The sequence below is a fragment of the Falco cherrug genome, chromosome Z, assembly GCF_023634085.1.
Source record: "Falco cherrug isolate bFalChe1 chromosome Z, bFalChe1.pri, whole genome shotgun sequence".
Classification (NCBI taxonomy): domain Eukaryota; kingdom Metazoa; phylum Chordata; class Aves; order Falconiformes; family Falconidae; genus Falco; species Falco cherrug.
Window position 1 is genome coordinate 41,474,316 of NC_073720.1, and position 17,163 is coordinate 41,491,478.

The window sequence follows — 17,163 nt, forward strand, 5'->3', positions numbered from 1 at the left end:
CGGGGGCTGGCGGCTGAGCGGGGCAGCGGCGGCGGCAGCGGAGCGGAGCGGGCATGGAGTGCGGGCGGCAGGTGGCGAACTTCGGGGCCGGGCCGGCGAAGCTGCCGCGCTCCGTGAGTAGGGGCGGGGGGCCCTTCCCGGCGCGGGCTAGGGCATCGCGGAGGGCTGGGGTGTGGGTGTCCGCGCTCTGCCGGCGCTGCAGGGGGCAGCCGTGGCTTTGCCCGCACGCTGGGGGGGGCCCCTCGCTTCCCGGGGGCTTCCGCGGGCGCGGAGCGAGGGCTGCGGAGACTCTGGTGAATAGTAATAAAAAGGCTTAGCCGCCTAACAACGAGACCTCGTTTCTTCTCCCTCTCGCCACCCAAGTAAACGCCCTGCTAAGTTCAGCGTTTTGGAAACGCGCCGTAATGTGGCTTTAGGAAGGCTCTCCTGTTTTTTTTCCTGAATCCGATCGTTCACCAAGGGGTATTATCAGCTTTGAGGTGGGAAGTAACTCCTCAGGTGCACAGAGGCAATCGTGTTGCGTGTATTGTTTGTCAGCTGATAAATAACATGGTAATTCCATGAGAAGTCTTTATTTAAGAAATTACAATGAGTATAGTGTAGACTCAACCTTTTGGAAAGTTGCATCAGCAGCCAGTGATTATCCAGTTACATATGGAGAGGGGGCGGTTTCTGCCAAATTGCGCGCATCTGACTTCCATCTTCAGAGTTGTTTATTGTGGAAGTTTTTTATTCTTTTCTTAGTTTCCTTCATTGTTTTATGTGTTACTTATTTAACAGTTTTCTTGGGGCAAACAAATTTGCTGTAGAGCAGCTTCTTGTCCTCCCCCCGGCCCAAATGGAAATGCCCTGTGCAGATTATGATGCAAAGAAATTTGTTGTTTTGTCATGAGCCCTTGGTTCTTACAGGGACTTTTAATAGAACTGCTGCAGTATCCAACTCTGTAATGGACAGTACTGAAAACTGGCGTTAGGGTTTGAGGCGAGCATAGCTGAACTCCATATTATTAATCTGTTTTCCCCTCTTGAAAATGCAGTACTTCTATATGGACTACTGTATCACCTCAATTGTTCCACTTTGTGGGCTGATACCATGTATGAAGTGCGGTAGACTCATTGAAGCAAGAAGGTAGACAAAGCTCTTCATGGCTATTACAAGGCATATGATAAATGGCTATTGTAAGGCGTGTGCAGATTGTCAGATAAAGAATGTTCCTAACAGAATTGGATTTTACCAAGCACTTTTTAATAGTCTGTGTGTTCCCCTTGACCTTTCTGCCCCCTCCTCTGGCATTGATAAATTTGCATGTGAAGCACAGTGGTTAAAATTTAGAAATCTCTCAACATCAAAAGCAGCAGTTGTTTCTGGTTGACTTCTGCTGTTACAGGTGACAAGGCCATGTGGATACCTTGTCAGCAAGGTAGACTTCTTGCTCCTGTAGCTGTCCTGAGTGTGTGGTTTCTTGCCATCTCCCTGGGATGCAAGCATGCAGTGTGTGTTTTGGTGGCTTTTCTGCTGGGGCTCCCTCCTGTACTTCCCTTAGGAAGAATTAAGAATGTTGTATCAAACAAGAATTTACTGAAATCAGAAGCTGCAGATCCAACGGTTAGAATCTAAGTCCACTTCGCTGATATTTGAGAGGTATGGGAGAAGAAAGAAAAATGGAAGGTTGAAGCAGCAGATTACCTGGCTAGGGCTCCCAGGAGTGACCTGCATTTTTTGGTTATCTCAAAATGTTGCTTCATTTCTTTCTTAACTTTCGATAACTTCTCTAGGCTCATCTTCAAAAAGTGTGGGACTTAATTCTGTAAAACCAGGCCTTGTCTTGTTGGGTCAGTTTGAGGTATCATATTCCCCAAGATGACTTTTCTTTGTTTTCCTCAGTATCTTGGTTGTCTTATTCGCACAAGTCAAGCAAAAGAACATAGGGCGGAGGGCTGGAGGTGGATATTTAAGATACTTGATTAGAAAGAGTACATATACAAATACTGTGTTCTGTAAAAGGTTGGGAGTTCATACAACTCCTAGAAATCATTCTGAAATGTGGAAATCTAACTCTTGAAATAATAATTTAAAACACAGTTTTCACAACAAGCATATGATTTAATTGTGCGATGTTGTGGAAAGCCCTCAGCTACTAGAGACAATGAAATTATATTGCTGAATATACTTCTGGTAATTTCACTTGACAAATGTCATGTTACTGCAATACGATAGAGCAGCTGGCATATGCATGATGCATCAGTGACTCCAGATAGTGGGAAATTCCCTTAATTTCTTTTTGGATTTTTTCTTTTGTTAGGTATTATTAGAAGCACAGAAGGAATTGGTGGACTACAAAGGGCTTGGTATAAGTGTTCTCGGTAAGACTTCAAAAATTCTGTATTTTTCAGAATGTAGATGTTTAACCAAATTGTAATAAGGGTTTTTGATCTTGGTATTTCAGCTCCTTTTCTAATACCTTATTCTGGTAACATGTATGTCCAGAGAATGCTTTTTCATACTGGTTTTCCACCATGTATCAGGAGACCGTAAAATGATACGTAGCCAGATATTTAGTGATCTAAAACAAAGGACTGGACAGAAAAGATAACTAATATGTAAAACATCAGTACTTTTGAATCTTGGGGCAGGAATGTGTATGTATGTGTGTGTATGTATATAGAGGCAATACAGGAAAAAATATTTTATGTATGCCTGTAAAATACTATATATGTATACACCACTATATGTGTATATGTGTGTACATAGATACCATATAGAATATCTTGTATGCTGTGTGACAAAACATTTCAGATGTATTGGATATATAGCATCCTTCCTGTTAGGAAGGCCATGCTGTCCTGTCGTAAGGAGGAAAGTGTCTTCTGTGCTATGTGAGTAGCTGACTGGCTTTTCGGCCCCAGTTGCACAAAATTTTCATGCAAGATGATAGTCAGCATTTTACTAGTCCTGTGAAGCTTTGGTTGCTGAATTCTCTGCAGGATTTGGTTTCACATTTAAATTGTACACTCTTACAGATGAAAGAAAGTGTGGAGGCTTAATAAAAGGAATTAAGTGACCTTAATGTTTAATTAGGATTACTTCTTAAAAGTAAGAGACTAAAACAACCCCCTGTGCCTTTCTCCATGCTTGCTACAGCATTAGTAGCAGAGAAGGTTCTCAGAGTGAGAAAAACTTACACCTTTCTAGGGAGTTTTTTTCATGCAAATGTAGTTGTTCCTGGGGGTGGTAAGGTCATGTGGATGCTGAATGTGAATGGACTGGATTTGCCTGAACTGGAGGTATAAGTCTTGTGTGGATATTTAGGAGGGCTAAGCAAAAATACATAGGAGTTGGGACTGGGAATGGGAGCCTTCAGGCATTTTGGGTCTGTGGTATAGAATGGTTAAAACTTAACACAATTTTAAATTGCATTGATGTATTATAATTTTGTTTCTTGTTATTTCGTTTTTCCTATCCACCAAAGAAATGAGCCATCGAACTTCAGATTTCATGAAAATTCTAAATACAGCTGAAAGTCTTATGCGAGAATTGCTGTAAGTGAATTATTCCTCATTTTTATTTCATGCTTGTGCTAGTTGCACCAATAATGATTAATATTGGGACCTTTCATTGAAAGCACCTGTTTTGGTGTTTGGGTTTTTTTTTTAAGGTGCTGTGTCTGAGTGGAGAGTACCTTGGTTTTCTGTTTGTCTGATGCTGATTTATTTGAATGTAACAAAGGGTTTTTACGTTTTTATTAGGTTAAGATGTTTTTTATGTGTCTACTAAACACTGACTGGTTGACTTTTCTGAAATTTTAATTTTTGTCACTTTCATGGAATTCACAAAGGGCATCAACTTCAAGAAATAAGTAGAAACAACAACTCATTTCTCTAATGGTATAGAGGTGATCTATGCATTACTCAACAGTCTGATTTTACTAACATAAGCTCTGTGGATGTGTTTTAGAATCACTGATCAGGAGCCCTTTTCCTATTTGTAGTGCGACTAATATTTTAAAGTTTGAAATAAATATACTGTGTATTAGAATTAATGTTCTCGTAGTAGTAGATGTTGGTCATGTCATATAAAAGCTTGACTCTCGGTCACAGCCAGAATTATGGACAGAGTCTTAATAATTTGAACAAGTTATTTTTGTGACAGTGTGAACAACTTAAGGCACTTGCTCTGCATGTACAATTTACAGTTGCACTTTCAAATTGAAGGGTCTCGAAGCTGAATTCTGCTGTGAGCACTTCAGTTTGAAGTTCTTAGTCTGACGGAAAAGCTGTGAAATTAGCAATAAAATTAAAAGTGAGCAGTAATTCTGTAGAAATATCTTTCAGGCTTGTGTGTGCTATGATAGTAGAGCTTCTCAGTGAATTTGTTTAATGCTGTCCAAGGGGAGGCATTTGTTTTCAGCAAATAATTGTTAGTAGAATGTATAGCATTATTCTTAAGTTTTTACATGGGACCAGTGCTGAGGTAAGTTAGTGGGATTTGGTCTAACCTCTTGGCAGAGTCTTCTAAAATGACAGCGTTATTTCTCAGTTACCATTAAACGCATAGTATCAAGTTTTATGCATTCTGTGTCTTCTGGGAATAATATAAATGATTATTTCTTGCATGCAGAAATATACCAGAAAACTACAAAGTGATTTTCCTCCAAGGAGGTGGATCTGGTCAGTTTAGTGCAGTCCCACTTAATCTTATTGGTTTGAAGGAGGGAAGGCATGCGGATTATGTGGTTACCGGAGCTTGGTCGGCAAAAGCAGCTAAAGAGGCAGAGAAGTATGCCAAAGTGAATATTGTTCATCCAAAACTAGGAACCTATACAAGTAAGTTGATGATTATATCCATCCATGTTACCGCTTAGCTTTTTGAATGGCTCTGAAAACCAGTCCAACTCAGCTATTGCATTACTGAATGTTAACTACTTACAGAGCTGACTGCCCATCACTCAGAAGATTGCCTGCTACATCTCTCCATGTTCATCATGGGGAGATCTGTTAGATGGCTTAACAGTCTCCACCAGAAAATAATTCTGAAACTAGGGTTAAGCAGATCCCGGAAAATGGTAGGGGAATGGTCTGGGCTGTCCATTTCTTTTTATCTTTTTTCTTTTTTTTGTTGTTGTTGAACTGAGTTCTTAAGCTATATGCAGGGATATTTTGAGATATTTCAGTTCCAGGTGCTGTCAAGATGAGATTGATCTGACACTTAGAAGCATGTCTGGGAGCTTAACCTTTTTGTTCCAGGAGACGGGAGACCTGTGTTCTGTTACGGGTGGCAAAGATAGGTATCTGGGAACCCTTGAAAGTAGGTGTGTTGTAACAGGCAAGTTGGCTCTGGAATGGAAGAAGCATTTTCAGCTCTTTCTCTTGGAGCTACTTACTGGACATAACGTAATCTAACAACCACAGTGTAGAAGGAAGAAAAAGTTTAACTGTAATTGAGGCATTGGGATTTTTTGTAAGAATCTGTTTCAAGGATATTTTGAGTGTATAATTTTGTCACTGGATATACATAAATGATTCTTGGACCATGGACAACTGAGTTTTGGTTTCTGCTCCTGCCAGTCATGCTTACTTTCCTTCCCTCTGATTCAAATTACAGTATTTGAACTGGGTTTAGAGGCAACAGGAAAGACAGAGTATCCCCATATGAGTTAGTGCCCTAATGATCAGTTAGTATACTGACTTGGAAGATAAGCTCATAACCTGTGAGGCACAGGAAGGAATTGAACCTGCAGCCTACCCGTCTAGGGGAGTGTATTCAGCATTTGGCAGCTGTAGTAAGGGGAGAGGCAGTAAATAATGGTGGAGAAAACAGCAGTGCTTTTTCCCCCTCATGTTTTGGAGAAGAGAAGAAAGGAAGAGCAACCGCTGGTTCTATGCAAACCTGTTCTGTGCTGTTAGGGCATGCCTGTATATTGCCTGTTGGCAGAAGAAATCTTGGTTTTGTAAGTCTGTGGCAAAGCCTAAATGGGAGGGAGGGAGGTAACCCTGTGTTCACCTTGGGAAAGACTGAAGTACTTCTGGGAATGCACAGAAGCACAGCTTTAGAGAACTTTGCCAGTGAGAATTTGAATGCCACAGTAGTTCCAAAAGCACCAAGAGGATTCTTAGACCCAGTGCCTGAATTCCTCTGAAATGCCGGTTTGGACCCCTGGGGCAGTAGTTTGGGATTACAAACCTGGCGAAAATCCCTTGAGGAATAAGGGCTGACAACCAGAAGGATGTTTGCAAGTTTATTGATGGCTCACCGTAGAATTTTGGGAATGCATTGGTATTTCCTTTGCAGATAAAATATTTTCTGTTAACAATATAATTAATACTTCATACTGCAAAATCGTTCTGGGTTTACACTTAAGTCCTGTGTTCAAGTAAAATTACACACCAGGAAGATTATTTGTCTCCAGTGACCTTTGTTTTTTATTTTTTTTGTCTCAGACATTCCTGACCCAAGCACTTGGAATCTTAATCCTGATGCATCTTATGTCTATTACTGTGCTAATGAGACTGTTCATGGTGTGGAGTTTGACTTTGTACCTGATGTCAAAGGAGCAGTCTTGGTTTGTGATATGTCATCAAATTTCCTCTCCAGACCTGTGGATGTTTCCAAGGTACAGTATTGGACACAGTGGCTGCACAAAATATTTTCAAACTTCAATGCATATAATTAGCCACTTAGAAATGTCTGGATGGCCAGAGATGCTGAACAGTGAAATTAAGGAAATAATATTTTGTTATTTGGATAGCTGATGATGGACACAAATGGAAATTTGAAGTTTGAGATTTGTGGTGTCCTTTTTTCAGTAAAAACATACTGAACCATGTTGAAATTGTTCCTGTTAATAGCTGTCCAAGATTATTTGTTGACTCTGTGGTCTTATCTGATGCTGTAGCTGAGCGAGATATATTCTGAATCATATTTACTCTGTAGATAGTGTGTATGGCTCTAGCAGGGTACAGTGAATCAGAATTTTTGATCCTGCTTCTTTCATGGAAAAATCTGTAGCCCCTTTCAAGCTGCTAAAGCTTCTTGTGCTTCACAATTACTGCGTCTTTCTTAGGTAATACAGAGGTAGAACATAGTACTTACATTTGTAAAGTGTGTTAGGAGTGGGAAGTGTTACTGACTAGTGAAGTAGCATGTTTGATCTTTCTTATCTGTGTGTAGCAAAAAGAAGGGGCAATTGTTACTGCATTCATCTTGGCCTTTCTTAATCTGCCTTCTTTGAACAGGTTGGTTATATGATACCTGTTCTGAAATACCATATTGGTTGAAAATACTGTGATCTATGTATGAATTTATTCTTAGTAGGTTTGCTTGGAGTAGTGTAAAATTGGGACAGGCTACCTTGAGAATTTTTTGTAGCTACTAAATGAACATCTAGCAAATTACTGGGAAACTTATTGTGATTTTATTCCTCAGTTGAATGAAGATACATGGTTCTAATTATAGACATACAAGGGATAATTATAGCTGTAAGTGCAGTTTGAATTCAGAACTTTTAACTCGTTGACCTATAACTTGCTCATTTTCAACACATTCTCCAAGCTATTGAGCTGAGTTGTATACCTATTGTATAATGATATTGGTGTATGAGTCCATTATAACATCTACTAGCAAATGCATGTAGTAAGTCCTTCTCTCCCTCTTCCTATTAGTTTGGCGTCATTTTTGCTGGTGCTCAGAAGAATGTTGGTTGTGCTGGAGTTACTGTTGTAATAGTACGTGAGGACTTGCTGGGATTTGCTCTGAAAGAATGCCCTGTAGTACTGGATTACAAAACGCAAGCGACGAATGGCTCTTTGTATAACACTCCACCATGCTACAGGTAACTTGCCCTGCTATTTAGTCTCTCCCTCGGAAAGCTACTGCGCTGCCATCTGCTGCTTTTACCGAGAAAAGTTTCAGAAGTTGAGTATTTATCTTCAAGTCACTGTTGCCTAGTGGGACTCAGCCATAAAGGACATGGGTTTTTTGGAAGTAAATATTGTCTGTCATAATTCCATTGTAGAAGTTTCAAGATCCAGTTGTGACTTACACGAACACCACTCAAACTCAGTGGTGATGCTTCTATTGTTGCAAGTAGGTAACTTGTCAGGTAGTCTTGCTTCTTGAATACTCAGTACAGATGTGATTTAATTTCTTCCTGAGCTTGTTCTCAGAAATTGAACCTCCAGATCCCTATTGATTTTTCTTTGGAAAATAGTAAATATTATTGTTATGTTTTATATTATTAAAACTTTTAATTAAAACATTCTTTTATTTTTTAGTATCTCATTCTAGCTACATATTTACTACTGTCAATTTTGAAATGAAACTAGTATTTTTTTAAAGGCATTTTAGTGATTAGTTTGCTTTATTCTCTACTACAACTTTGCATAGTTCTTTGACTTGACAACCACAAATAAAATTGATCCGGCTTCATAGTTACTGCTAGCAACCAAGATCATAAAACTGGCATGTACCTGATGATTTCATGTATGCAAGAAACAGAACAGACTACAGCTTGTTCTTCTGAAATTACTATTTCCTAGCTTCTGATGACTAGTGAAATGATGCTTTGCTACTGAATATTTAGGTGTTGAGCCAGTAATATCTACTCATTCTTCATCTGGAGCATTTTCATAACAGTGTCCACTAAAATGATTATTTTAAAAAAGATCTTCAAACCAGGTTTTAAAAATTATTTTGCTAATAGTGGTTTCTGCTTTTGAAGATAAGATTTCATTTTCATTTGGATAATTTCATAATGCAATCTTACATTCATGTTTAATCTCAGCTCTTACAGCTTTTTCGTACATGCCAGAATTTGTAAAGTTAAGTTGCTTAATGATGTCCAATAGTTATTAAAGGCACTGTATAGCCATGAAGTACAGGGATTCCTACATATAAAACCTACCTTAATACCATTGCTTACTTTAATTTAGTAGAATTTTAACTGATACTAATTGCAACTCTGAATCTGCTGATTCTCACTGTTGGGTGTACTATTGCAATGACATAGAAGCAGTTATCTTAATTTATCAGAAGAGCAGTAAATCTTGTGGGTGTATGTTCCAGATTTTACAAGCGGTATGCATACCGTAGAGTATGTAGTGCTGCAGCAACGTAGTCTTTGCTATCAGCCTGTCTGCCCTATTAGCTGTATACACCCAGTATCCTTAGGGCTGCTGTTAAAACAAAAATTAGCCTTACAATGTTTCCAGGTTTTTATCATCTTTCTGAATGTGGCTTTGTAACATGGGCAGTATGTGTGTTTTTCCCAGTAATTGATAAAGCCTCTATTTCATGATCAGTTGTCTTCCTGACTGCCAAGTCACGCATACAGTTTCGGACACTGTGTACTTGCATATGCCAGGTCTTAAATCCAGCCATTCATGTTTTCCAAGTACAAAGCTATTTCCATTTGAAAATCCGAAGTTCTACTTAATCTCAGCACTTGAACACAGTGTTGCTCCTCTGGTTTGAAAAGGAAAATGAATGAAATTCTGTAACTTTATTTTAGCCACTGCAAAGAGCTGCTTGAAAAGGAAGTGCTGCTTTATTTGTAACTCGGTATCTGTCAATAACATTAACAGGGTAGTGGAAGATTAAAGGGGCTGAAAATAAAGCTGAACTAGCAGACTTTTCTCCTTTCTGATCGCTGTCGTGCCAGATCTCACTTCATGCTACAGACCTGCATTGGAGTATACTCCAGAATCCAGAATGTAACAGACTGAAATGTTGGCAGGGTGCACGTCTTTTTGGCTTGGTGCTAAAAGCCTATTCCAGTTTTTGTAAAGAGCTGGCAAAGCTGCTTAGTTCTTTTTCTTTGCTCTCTTCCTTGCACACGCTAATGGTTTGCTGGCAAACAAGCAGGAAATATTAACTGAATTTGCAAAAGCTACTTCAGCAGGATATTAAATTAAGTTGATGCTAATGGCTTTAACCTCTCAGTGCTACAGAGTTTGACTCTTCGACCGTAATCTGCTTTGCTAAAATTAACAATGAATTTGCTATAAAAATCTCTTTTCCAAGCTCCAGAATGCATTTTGCATTTAAAATTGCTCCAAAAATGTTATTTTGACTGACATGAAAGAAGGATAAAAGACTTCAGCTGGCTGGGTCTTGTGGGTGACTCTGAAGCTGACTTGACTTGTCCAAGAAGTTTCACTCAAAGGAGTGAGGGTAAGAGGGAATGTGGCCTTGTATATTTGGCAAGGGCATAGGCTATCCTTCGCTGAAGTTCTTTACACTGGTGTAGTTGAGTGTGCTGTCATAAATGTAGCAAGATTGTGCTCTCAAAGCTATAAGGTGCTTTGTATAAAATGGTCTGTAACCTCCCTCATTCTGCAGTGTTCAAAGATTTGATGCTGGCATCCCCTGAGAAATTAGAAGTAGCAAAGTTTAAAACAGCCTTCTGATAGATTTGTGTTAGGGAGACTCATAGGGTAATGTTCTCTGAGCACTCCCTTGGAATCTGTAATGAAGGGATTAATAAAAGTGAACTTATTGAAAATATGCCATAAAAACCTGTGAACAGTTTTGGATTTTTTATGTGAAGTGTTGTAGTCGTGGGAAGTGCCTGAACTTGAACAAGCTGAGCTTTGTAGCAAAAGCACAAAGGCAAAAGGCCTCAGGGATTTTTTTATGTTGCACTTAGTAACTAGCATTGAAATACTTGGTCCCAAGCCACATGATGCCAACAGGCTTCCAGATCTCTGCTTAGAACTTGAATGGTAATGAATAATTAGGTGTGATACATCATTATTTGTTTTGCCAGACTTCACTTTTCGTGTGGGCAAAAGGTCTTTTTAGACAGAAATAGGATTATAGTTTTTATTTAACATTTGTGAAAATGTGATTAGATTTCTGGCTTTATTAATGTACATGCGCTTGAGATGCACCCCTGTATTTTTGCCAGAGCAGCTGTATAGGGTGGATGCTACTAACTTTGCACTAATTCTGGCTCTTTCTAGGACTCAGCAGGCAGTTGTGTAGTCAATGAAATGGCAGTCCATGCAGTGTGTTCTGGGGATGTCCTTGGGAGCCCTGCAGGGTTGCAGGAAACCTGCAGGACTTGTCCTGTGGTACAAAGGATTAAGTTTGGTCCGACAGATTTGTTTAGGTTTTGAATTTTGGGTTACTTCATCTGTGTCCAAAAAACATGGCCTGCTTAGAATTGTCATAATTACTAAAATAGCCTAGATTCTGAGTTGTTAATTGTAGGCACCATAAAACCAAACAGAACATTTTGTTGCTGAAACATTTTAACTATTAAATAGGACTGTTATTTTTCTGCTTTTTTTTTTTTAAATAATCTGACTGAAACATGTTTTTTCCTCTTGCAGTATTTATATCATGGGATTGGTACTGGAATGGATAAAGAATAATGGCGGGGCTGCAGCTATGGATAAACTTAGTTTAATCAAGTCACGAATGATTTATGATATTATAGACAAATCTAATGGATTCTATGTGTAAGTTGCTATGCTCTTGCCCTTGGTTTCAATATTTATTGCAGAGCCAAACGTTCGTAATTTAAGGAGTCTGATTGCAGCATATTTTTAAAGTTACCTTTTCAGTTTATATATAAGTTGTGAGGGATCCTGCAGGAATTACTTGTGCAAACCATTTACTTGATAACTATCCAAGACTGAGTCTTATTTCAGTAGGAAATTATCTCAAGTTTATATAGATCAGTTGTGAAACATATTAATAACATGTATGTTAAACTTAAAATACAGGAGTCTAGGAGAAGCATATACAAGCCAGGATCTGCATATCCGTTTTTTTTACGCTCACTGAATCTCTTGGGTAAATACAGGCCAAAACAGAGAAAGTGGCTTGTAAGAAATTTTAGAGACCACTTTTGCATTTTATTCTTCCTGCCATCTGTCTTCAGTAGTCAAAGATTCTGCTTTCTCTCTGTCAAGCATAGTGTTCTTATTAGCTAACAGTGCTAAGTTCTGAAACAGGAAAAGCAGACGTAAGCGTAGTCAAAATTTAATACATTTTCTTTACATATAGTTTATTTTCTTCAGTTATTTTTGCTGGTTTTCCAAACAGATCTAACCCTCTGATTTTTACATATTAATGCAAGGTGGTTTTGAGCTCACAGGACCCAAAACATGTATACTTAAAAGCTGATGTTGTAATTTGGAATAATTCTAATACTCACCAAGCTCAAACTAGTAATTGACTATGAAACAGCAAAATATTTTCCTTAATCTTCAGTATAAAATCAACAGTTTTAGGAGCCAATTAACTTTCAAGTCAGAGTTTAGATAGGGCAAATTAAATTTGGATTTTAAATTAAAGCTGGCTACAACCTTAATTGGCAGGGATATAGTTTCATCATAATATTTAATACATTCTGCTTATCCATTTAGTTAACGAGAACAGCTTTGCCTTTATCATTGCCATGATCAGATTGTGATCCTACTCTACGGAAATCCTGAGGGTTTTTTTATAAACCTCAGTAAGCAAATGAAGCCTTGAAAAAAATATTTCGACAAATACAAATTTGTTTCTGGTAGGCTGGTCTCTAAGGCTGTGGGTGGGAAGTGCAATGCAGATGGGATGGCAGGTAGTCAGCTGGGAAGGCAAAGCAAGCTTCATGAACTGAGCTATATGTATCTTACTAAGCAATACTGCTAAGAATGGATTTTATTGTACCTAATGACTACAAGGGAGACTTACTTTACAGCTGAGAAGGCAGCTTTAGGTATCTCCTAATCTGTGGCATTCTTCACTGGGTAAGCATTGTGACAAACCATTTAGGAAACGGAGATTTTTCTTCCACAAAGTGCTGTGCCATTTTGCAATTTGCTTTCCATAGGCTGTGCACAAACTGAGTTACTTCAGATTGCCTGATAGCAACTGGATCTTCTTAACACTATAGTGTAGCTACAGTTCTGACATGGGAATGCATAGGCATTTGTGAAGTGTTTTCCTAGTTGCATCTGAAGCAGAAAATTTGTATACACAGCTGTTGTGATTGACTTTTCCTCTTCATAATGAAGACATCTATACAAAGGAGGAAATAAAGAATTCTATTAATTTTTGTCAAATAGAATAATAATAGGTATGAAACTTACATGCAATGTGAGAAAACTTATAGATTCTTACATGGATTCATTAGGCATGTCACAGCCTTAGGACAGAAAAAATCAGGAGGCTTCATGATTCATTTAGCTAGAATCACTAAAGAAAAATACTTAAATCTTTTTTTTGTTCCCCATGTTCTTACTCTCACAAAATAATTGAAGAAAAATTTTGCTTTAAATGTGTCTTGAATTCTCTACTTCAGATTAAAGGGATTTTTAAGTATTAAGGAGCTGTGATGTTCCTTGTATGTTGTGGCTATGTATGTGATGCAAGACTTGTTCTAGATACCTCTTCTGTACTTAAGATGTTCATGAAAAATACTAAAGGTAGAAGGTGGACTGAAACCACTGACAGAAGTCACTAATGTCCAGGGAAATTTCCTTATGCTGTGTTCTTACACTTCCTTTAGTTCCGTTTAGCTGAGTCAAGCTCAGTTCTGGCAGTATTTATGATGAGTGAAAATAAGTGTGTCAGTCTTTGAAGATAAAGAGAAGAAACTGCTTAAGACTTAGTCAAAGTTTGCTGTAACCTCACTTACCCGAGGGAATGTAACTGAGACTGTTGTGGGTGGGGTGGTGGTTTTCATTAAGTATTTTAAATTAGGCCTGTCTACAGGCCTCCTGTGCATTCCCTGGGGACAATTTTAAGTATGTCAGGAACAGCCAATAAGCCTTCCACTTTTTCTGTTTTTATACTCTGTTGAAAAAGGAAGGTTGGTTTCTTTCATAGAAAGTAACGACCTTTTCAATTATGGAGGAATGACTGGTGCTAAACAGATGGAATTATTCACTTTCTGAAGTTGTATATAGTTGAAATGTAAATTTAGCACAAAATGGGTTAATCATTACATTCTACAACTTTTCTAGATGTCCAGTTGAGAAAAAGAACCGAAGCAGAATGAATGTCCCTTTCCGTATTGGCAGTATCAAGGGTGATGAAGCACTGGAAAAGAAATTTCTTGAGAAAGCTGTGGAACTTAACATGATATCTCTGAAAGGGCATCGGTAAGTACTTGTCAGATGAATCCCTTTCCTGTGCAGAATGAACTGTTACTACAGTGGTACGGCAGCGGGCTTTATGCATTGACTTGGCCTTTTTCACTCTTGGACTGCTACTCATTGGTTTGGCATCACTTGGGAATAGCAGTCTAGATAGAGACTGTAATCAGAGACTGATGGTGATTCAACTACTGCTTATGTGTGGTGGGGTTCAGAGAACTTTCTGCTTAAGTCTGCTTTCTACTCCAATTTGATACATCTGTCTGTGCAAATACAAAAGATGACTCTTGAGGTCAGGTTCTGTCATTGTATAAAGCCTTTCATTACACAGCTTGTTGACCTGGTTGCAAGAGTTCCTTACCGCGTTCACTGGTGCTTGTGGGATTAAAAGTAGCTTTTATGTTGCAGGGCTACAGCATTGGAACTGTAAACAACTAATAGAGTTTCTCTAATGGCAAGCTTGCCTTGAAGAATTAAATGTTGCTTCTCGTTTACATGAAATGTGACTGTTATCCCTTTGGAGTAGGTTTGAATATCTGTGAATGTTGTATCTCTTCTAGAATATACAAAATCTTTCTATTTGTTTTCTTCCCTCTCTTCAATTCAGATCTGTGGGAGGAATCCGTGCCTCTTTATATAATGCAGTGACGGTAGAAGATGTTCAGAAGCTTGCAACATTCATGAGAAGCTTCATGCAGATGCATCAATCATAAATGCTCATGGGTTAAAGCCATGCTGCACATCTGTGGAATAAAAGCTAAAGGGTTTGAAAGTTACTGTGGTACTGAACAGCTGTAGCACACAAGTTATTTTCTTTTAGTTTCTCTAGCTGTTTTAGTTAACTGCGTGGAATTGAGGCCCAATCTTACAATGACTTGGCAGCCTTGGCTTCACTGAAGGTCAGGATCCCCAGGCTGATAAAGATTTGTTCTGAGACTTGCAAAACAGTATTTTCAAAGTGTGGTTAAAACATGAGTAGCACTGTAAGATGCTATGGATCTGAGCCTGTTTCTTGCTTCTAGTCACAGATGACTTCATCACCAATGAATTGTTTTTAGTAAACTTCAGGAGACAAAATTTGTCATAAGCTTTCTGTAATACTTTACAAATCTGTGACTGCACACTGAAGCTAGAACTGATAGTAGGTGTTCTCGGAGGATATCTAGTTGGTTTATTTGATATATTGCAACAGTATACCCCACCAGTAGTATTTAAGAGTTAATATCTGTGTTCCTAACCTGAGCACCTTGTCTTTCAGACTTCTGCTCCCATGCTTGAAGTACTATCGTAAGTTCCATATAGCAGTACCCATTGTCATTCAAGTCTGTGGGACTGGGCCTTTTTTCATGTAACCATTTATTGGTTCAAAGCTAAGATGAATGAGTCTGTAATTGCACCAATTTAGATGTTGTTTATTTCTCTATGCTTTTTGTATATTAAAATTCTTCAGGTTGTTAATTTTATATTCTTATTCTGGAGTGTGCGTATATGCTTCTGCTAAAATCTTCTTTATAATTTCTTAATCTTGTGCCAAACTGGATGGCTGTATGCCACTGAATGGATCTGTGACTTTCTGTGCTCTGACTTCCTAGACCAAAGTGCAGCAGACTTTTTTTTTTTCTTTTTGTCTGGTGTTTCTTAAATGTTTTCCCTCTAACTATGCCAGTGTGTTCTCTACCCTTTCATTGCTTTAGTTCTGTAGCCTTTTGTATGTGGGGCTTTGCCTGGCTGCAGTGAATACAAGCCTTGACTTCCTTGCTTTCTCCTGACGCGACATCACACTTTTGGTACAACTTTCTCAATTGATCCTTCTGCCTTATTCCAGCCTTTGATGCTCTGGGCTAGAGAAGGAACTGTGGTTATGCAAATACCTTCAGAAGATTTATTATAGTACCCTTAGAGTTATTTTTCTTCCTTAGCTTGGGAATGTACTACCAATGACCGTATATTGACACTAGCCTCTGGTTTTAACTTGCCTAGAAGCTATATGCTAGTATCATAGTGTTTAGCATTACTGCAGATGGTTTCAGGCTGTAAGCTCTGGTACGGGACTGGGTTTTTTTTTTATTATTTTTATGTAACTCCAGTACAGTGGTAACAGATTAATAATGGTAATGATGGACTGTCTGTTTCTTGGTGGAACCTCACAGCAAGTCAGTGCAGTTGTGATAGGGTTGAGTTACATTCCTATTTGAAAAGTTGTCACTTTGACTACTGTTTTGAAATTTTTGTCAGCTCAGTGTAACTCTAATTAAAGAAATTGGTGAAGAAAAAACTTTATCACAGCATGCTGTGAAGTATTGGTGTGTCTGAAGCTTTTGTTTTTGTCACTTTGGAAGGATGAGTCATGCATAACGTGTGTTAGAATTTAAGATTCCAGTATCATCCTTTTTCCTAAAAAGCAAGCTTCCCTCATTTATGTTTTTTTTCTTTCTGAAAATAGCTGTTCCTACAACTAGCATGGAAACAAGAGTATTACTGTGAGAATGTTTAGAGAACCCTTTCTTGCCCAGTCAGTCATGAAGATCTAATTCAGGTTCCATATTAAGCTTTCTACCTTTCTAAAATTCTGCTTCCTCTGAATTTGGTGTCCTTATTTTCAACAGTAGTTGTGACTTACCTCTTTCTAAAAGCTAGTAAACATTTCTATTTATAATAGCCTTGCATGCCTCTTAGCAGGCATTCTTTTATATGTGACTACGAAAAAGGTGGCACTGCCATATGCAGCTGATTCATGAGCCCAACAGGGACATTTTTTTTCCTGTTTCTGAATTGTGCCTAACTTCTTGTCAATTAAAGACTTATTTTTTTGTTGTACCCAGAAAGGCAAAAATCGTGTAAAAGCAAAATGCAGAGTGAAGACTACATTAGCAAGCAGCGATTGACTGAATATCATGTGAGGAAGATCCATGAATGCTGGGAAGAGTGGAGAATATGCTGAATGAATTAGTTACTTGAGATTTGTTTCAGACTAATCTGTGTAACAGTTCTACCCTTCCAAGCTGCATCCCTGAAAGATGCAATCAGGGTATTGAGCCCTGGTCCACTTCCACTCATCAGATTAGCAGGAGGAAT

At 38.5% G+C, this 17,163-nt stretch overlaps 1 protein-coding gene across 1 annotated transcript; it reads left to right on the forward strand.

The window, feature by feature from the left end:
* PSAT1 (phosphoserine aminotransferase 1) lies at positions 1-16,368 on the forward strand. The gene is made up of 9 exons (XM_055699107.1): positions 1-113; positions 2,304-2,364; positions 3,471-3,540; positions 4,619-4,824; positions 6,439-6,611; positions 7,660-7,829; positions 11,332-11,460; positions 13,957-14,094; positions 14,696-16,368. Exons 1-9 carry the CDS (start codon positions 54-56, stop codon positions 14,799-14,801), a joined length of 1,113 nt encoding a protein of 370 aa, XP_055555082.1. The 5' UTR covers positions 1-53; the 3' UTR covers positions 14,802-16,368.
* Positions 16,369-17,163: the final 795 nt, after the last annotated feature.

Bases quoted from the DNA above. Each gene is read 5' to 3' on its own strand.
- PSAT1 (XM_055699107.1), top strand. From the start codon at position 54: ATGGAGTGCGGGCGGCAGGTGGCGAACTTCGGGGCCGGGCCGGCGAAG. The intron at 114-2,303 runs GTGAGTAGGGGC...TTCTTTTGTTAG, and splicing joins CGGCGAAGCTGCCGCGCTCC to GTATTATTAGAAGCACAGAA. The intron at 2,365-3,470 runs GTAAGACTTCAA...TATCCACCAAAG, and splicing joins GCTTGGTATAAGTGTTCTCG to AAATGAGCCATCGAACTTCA.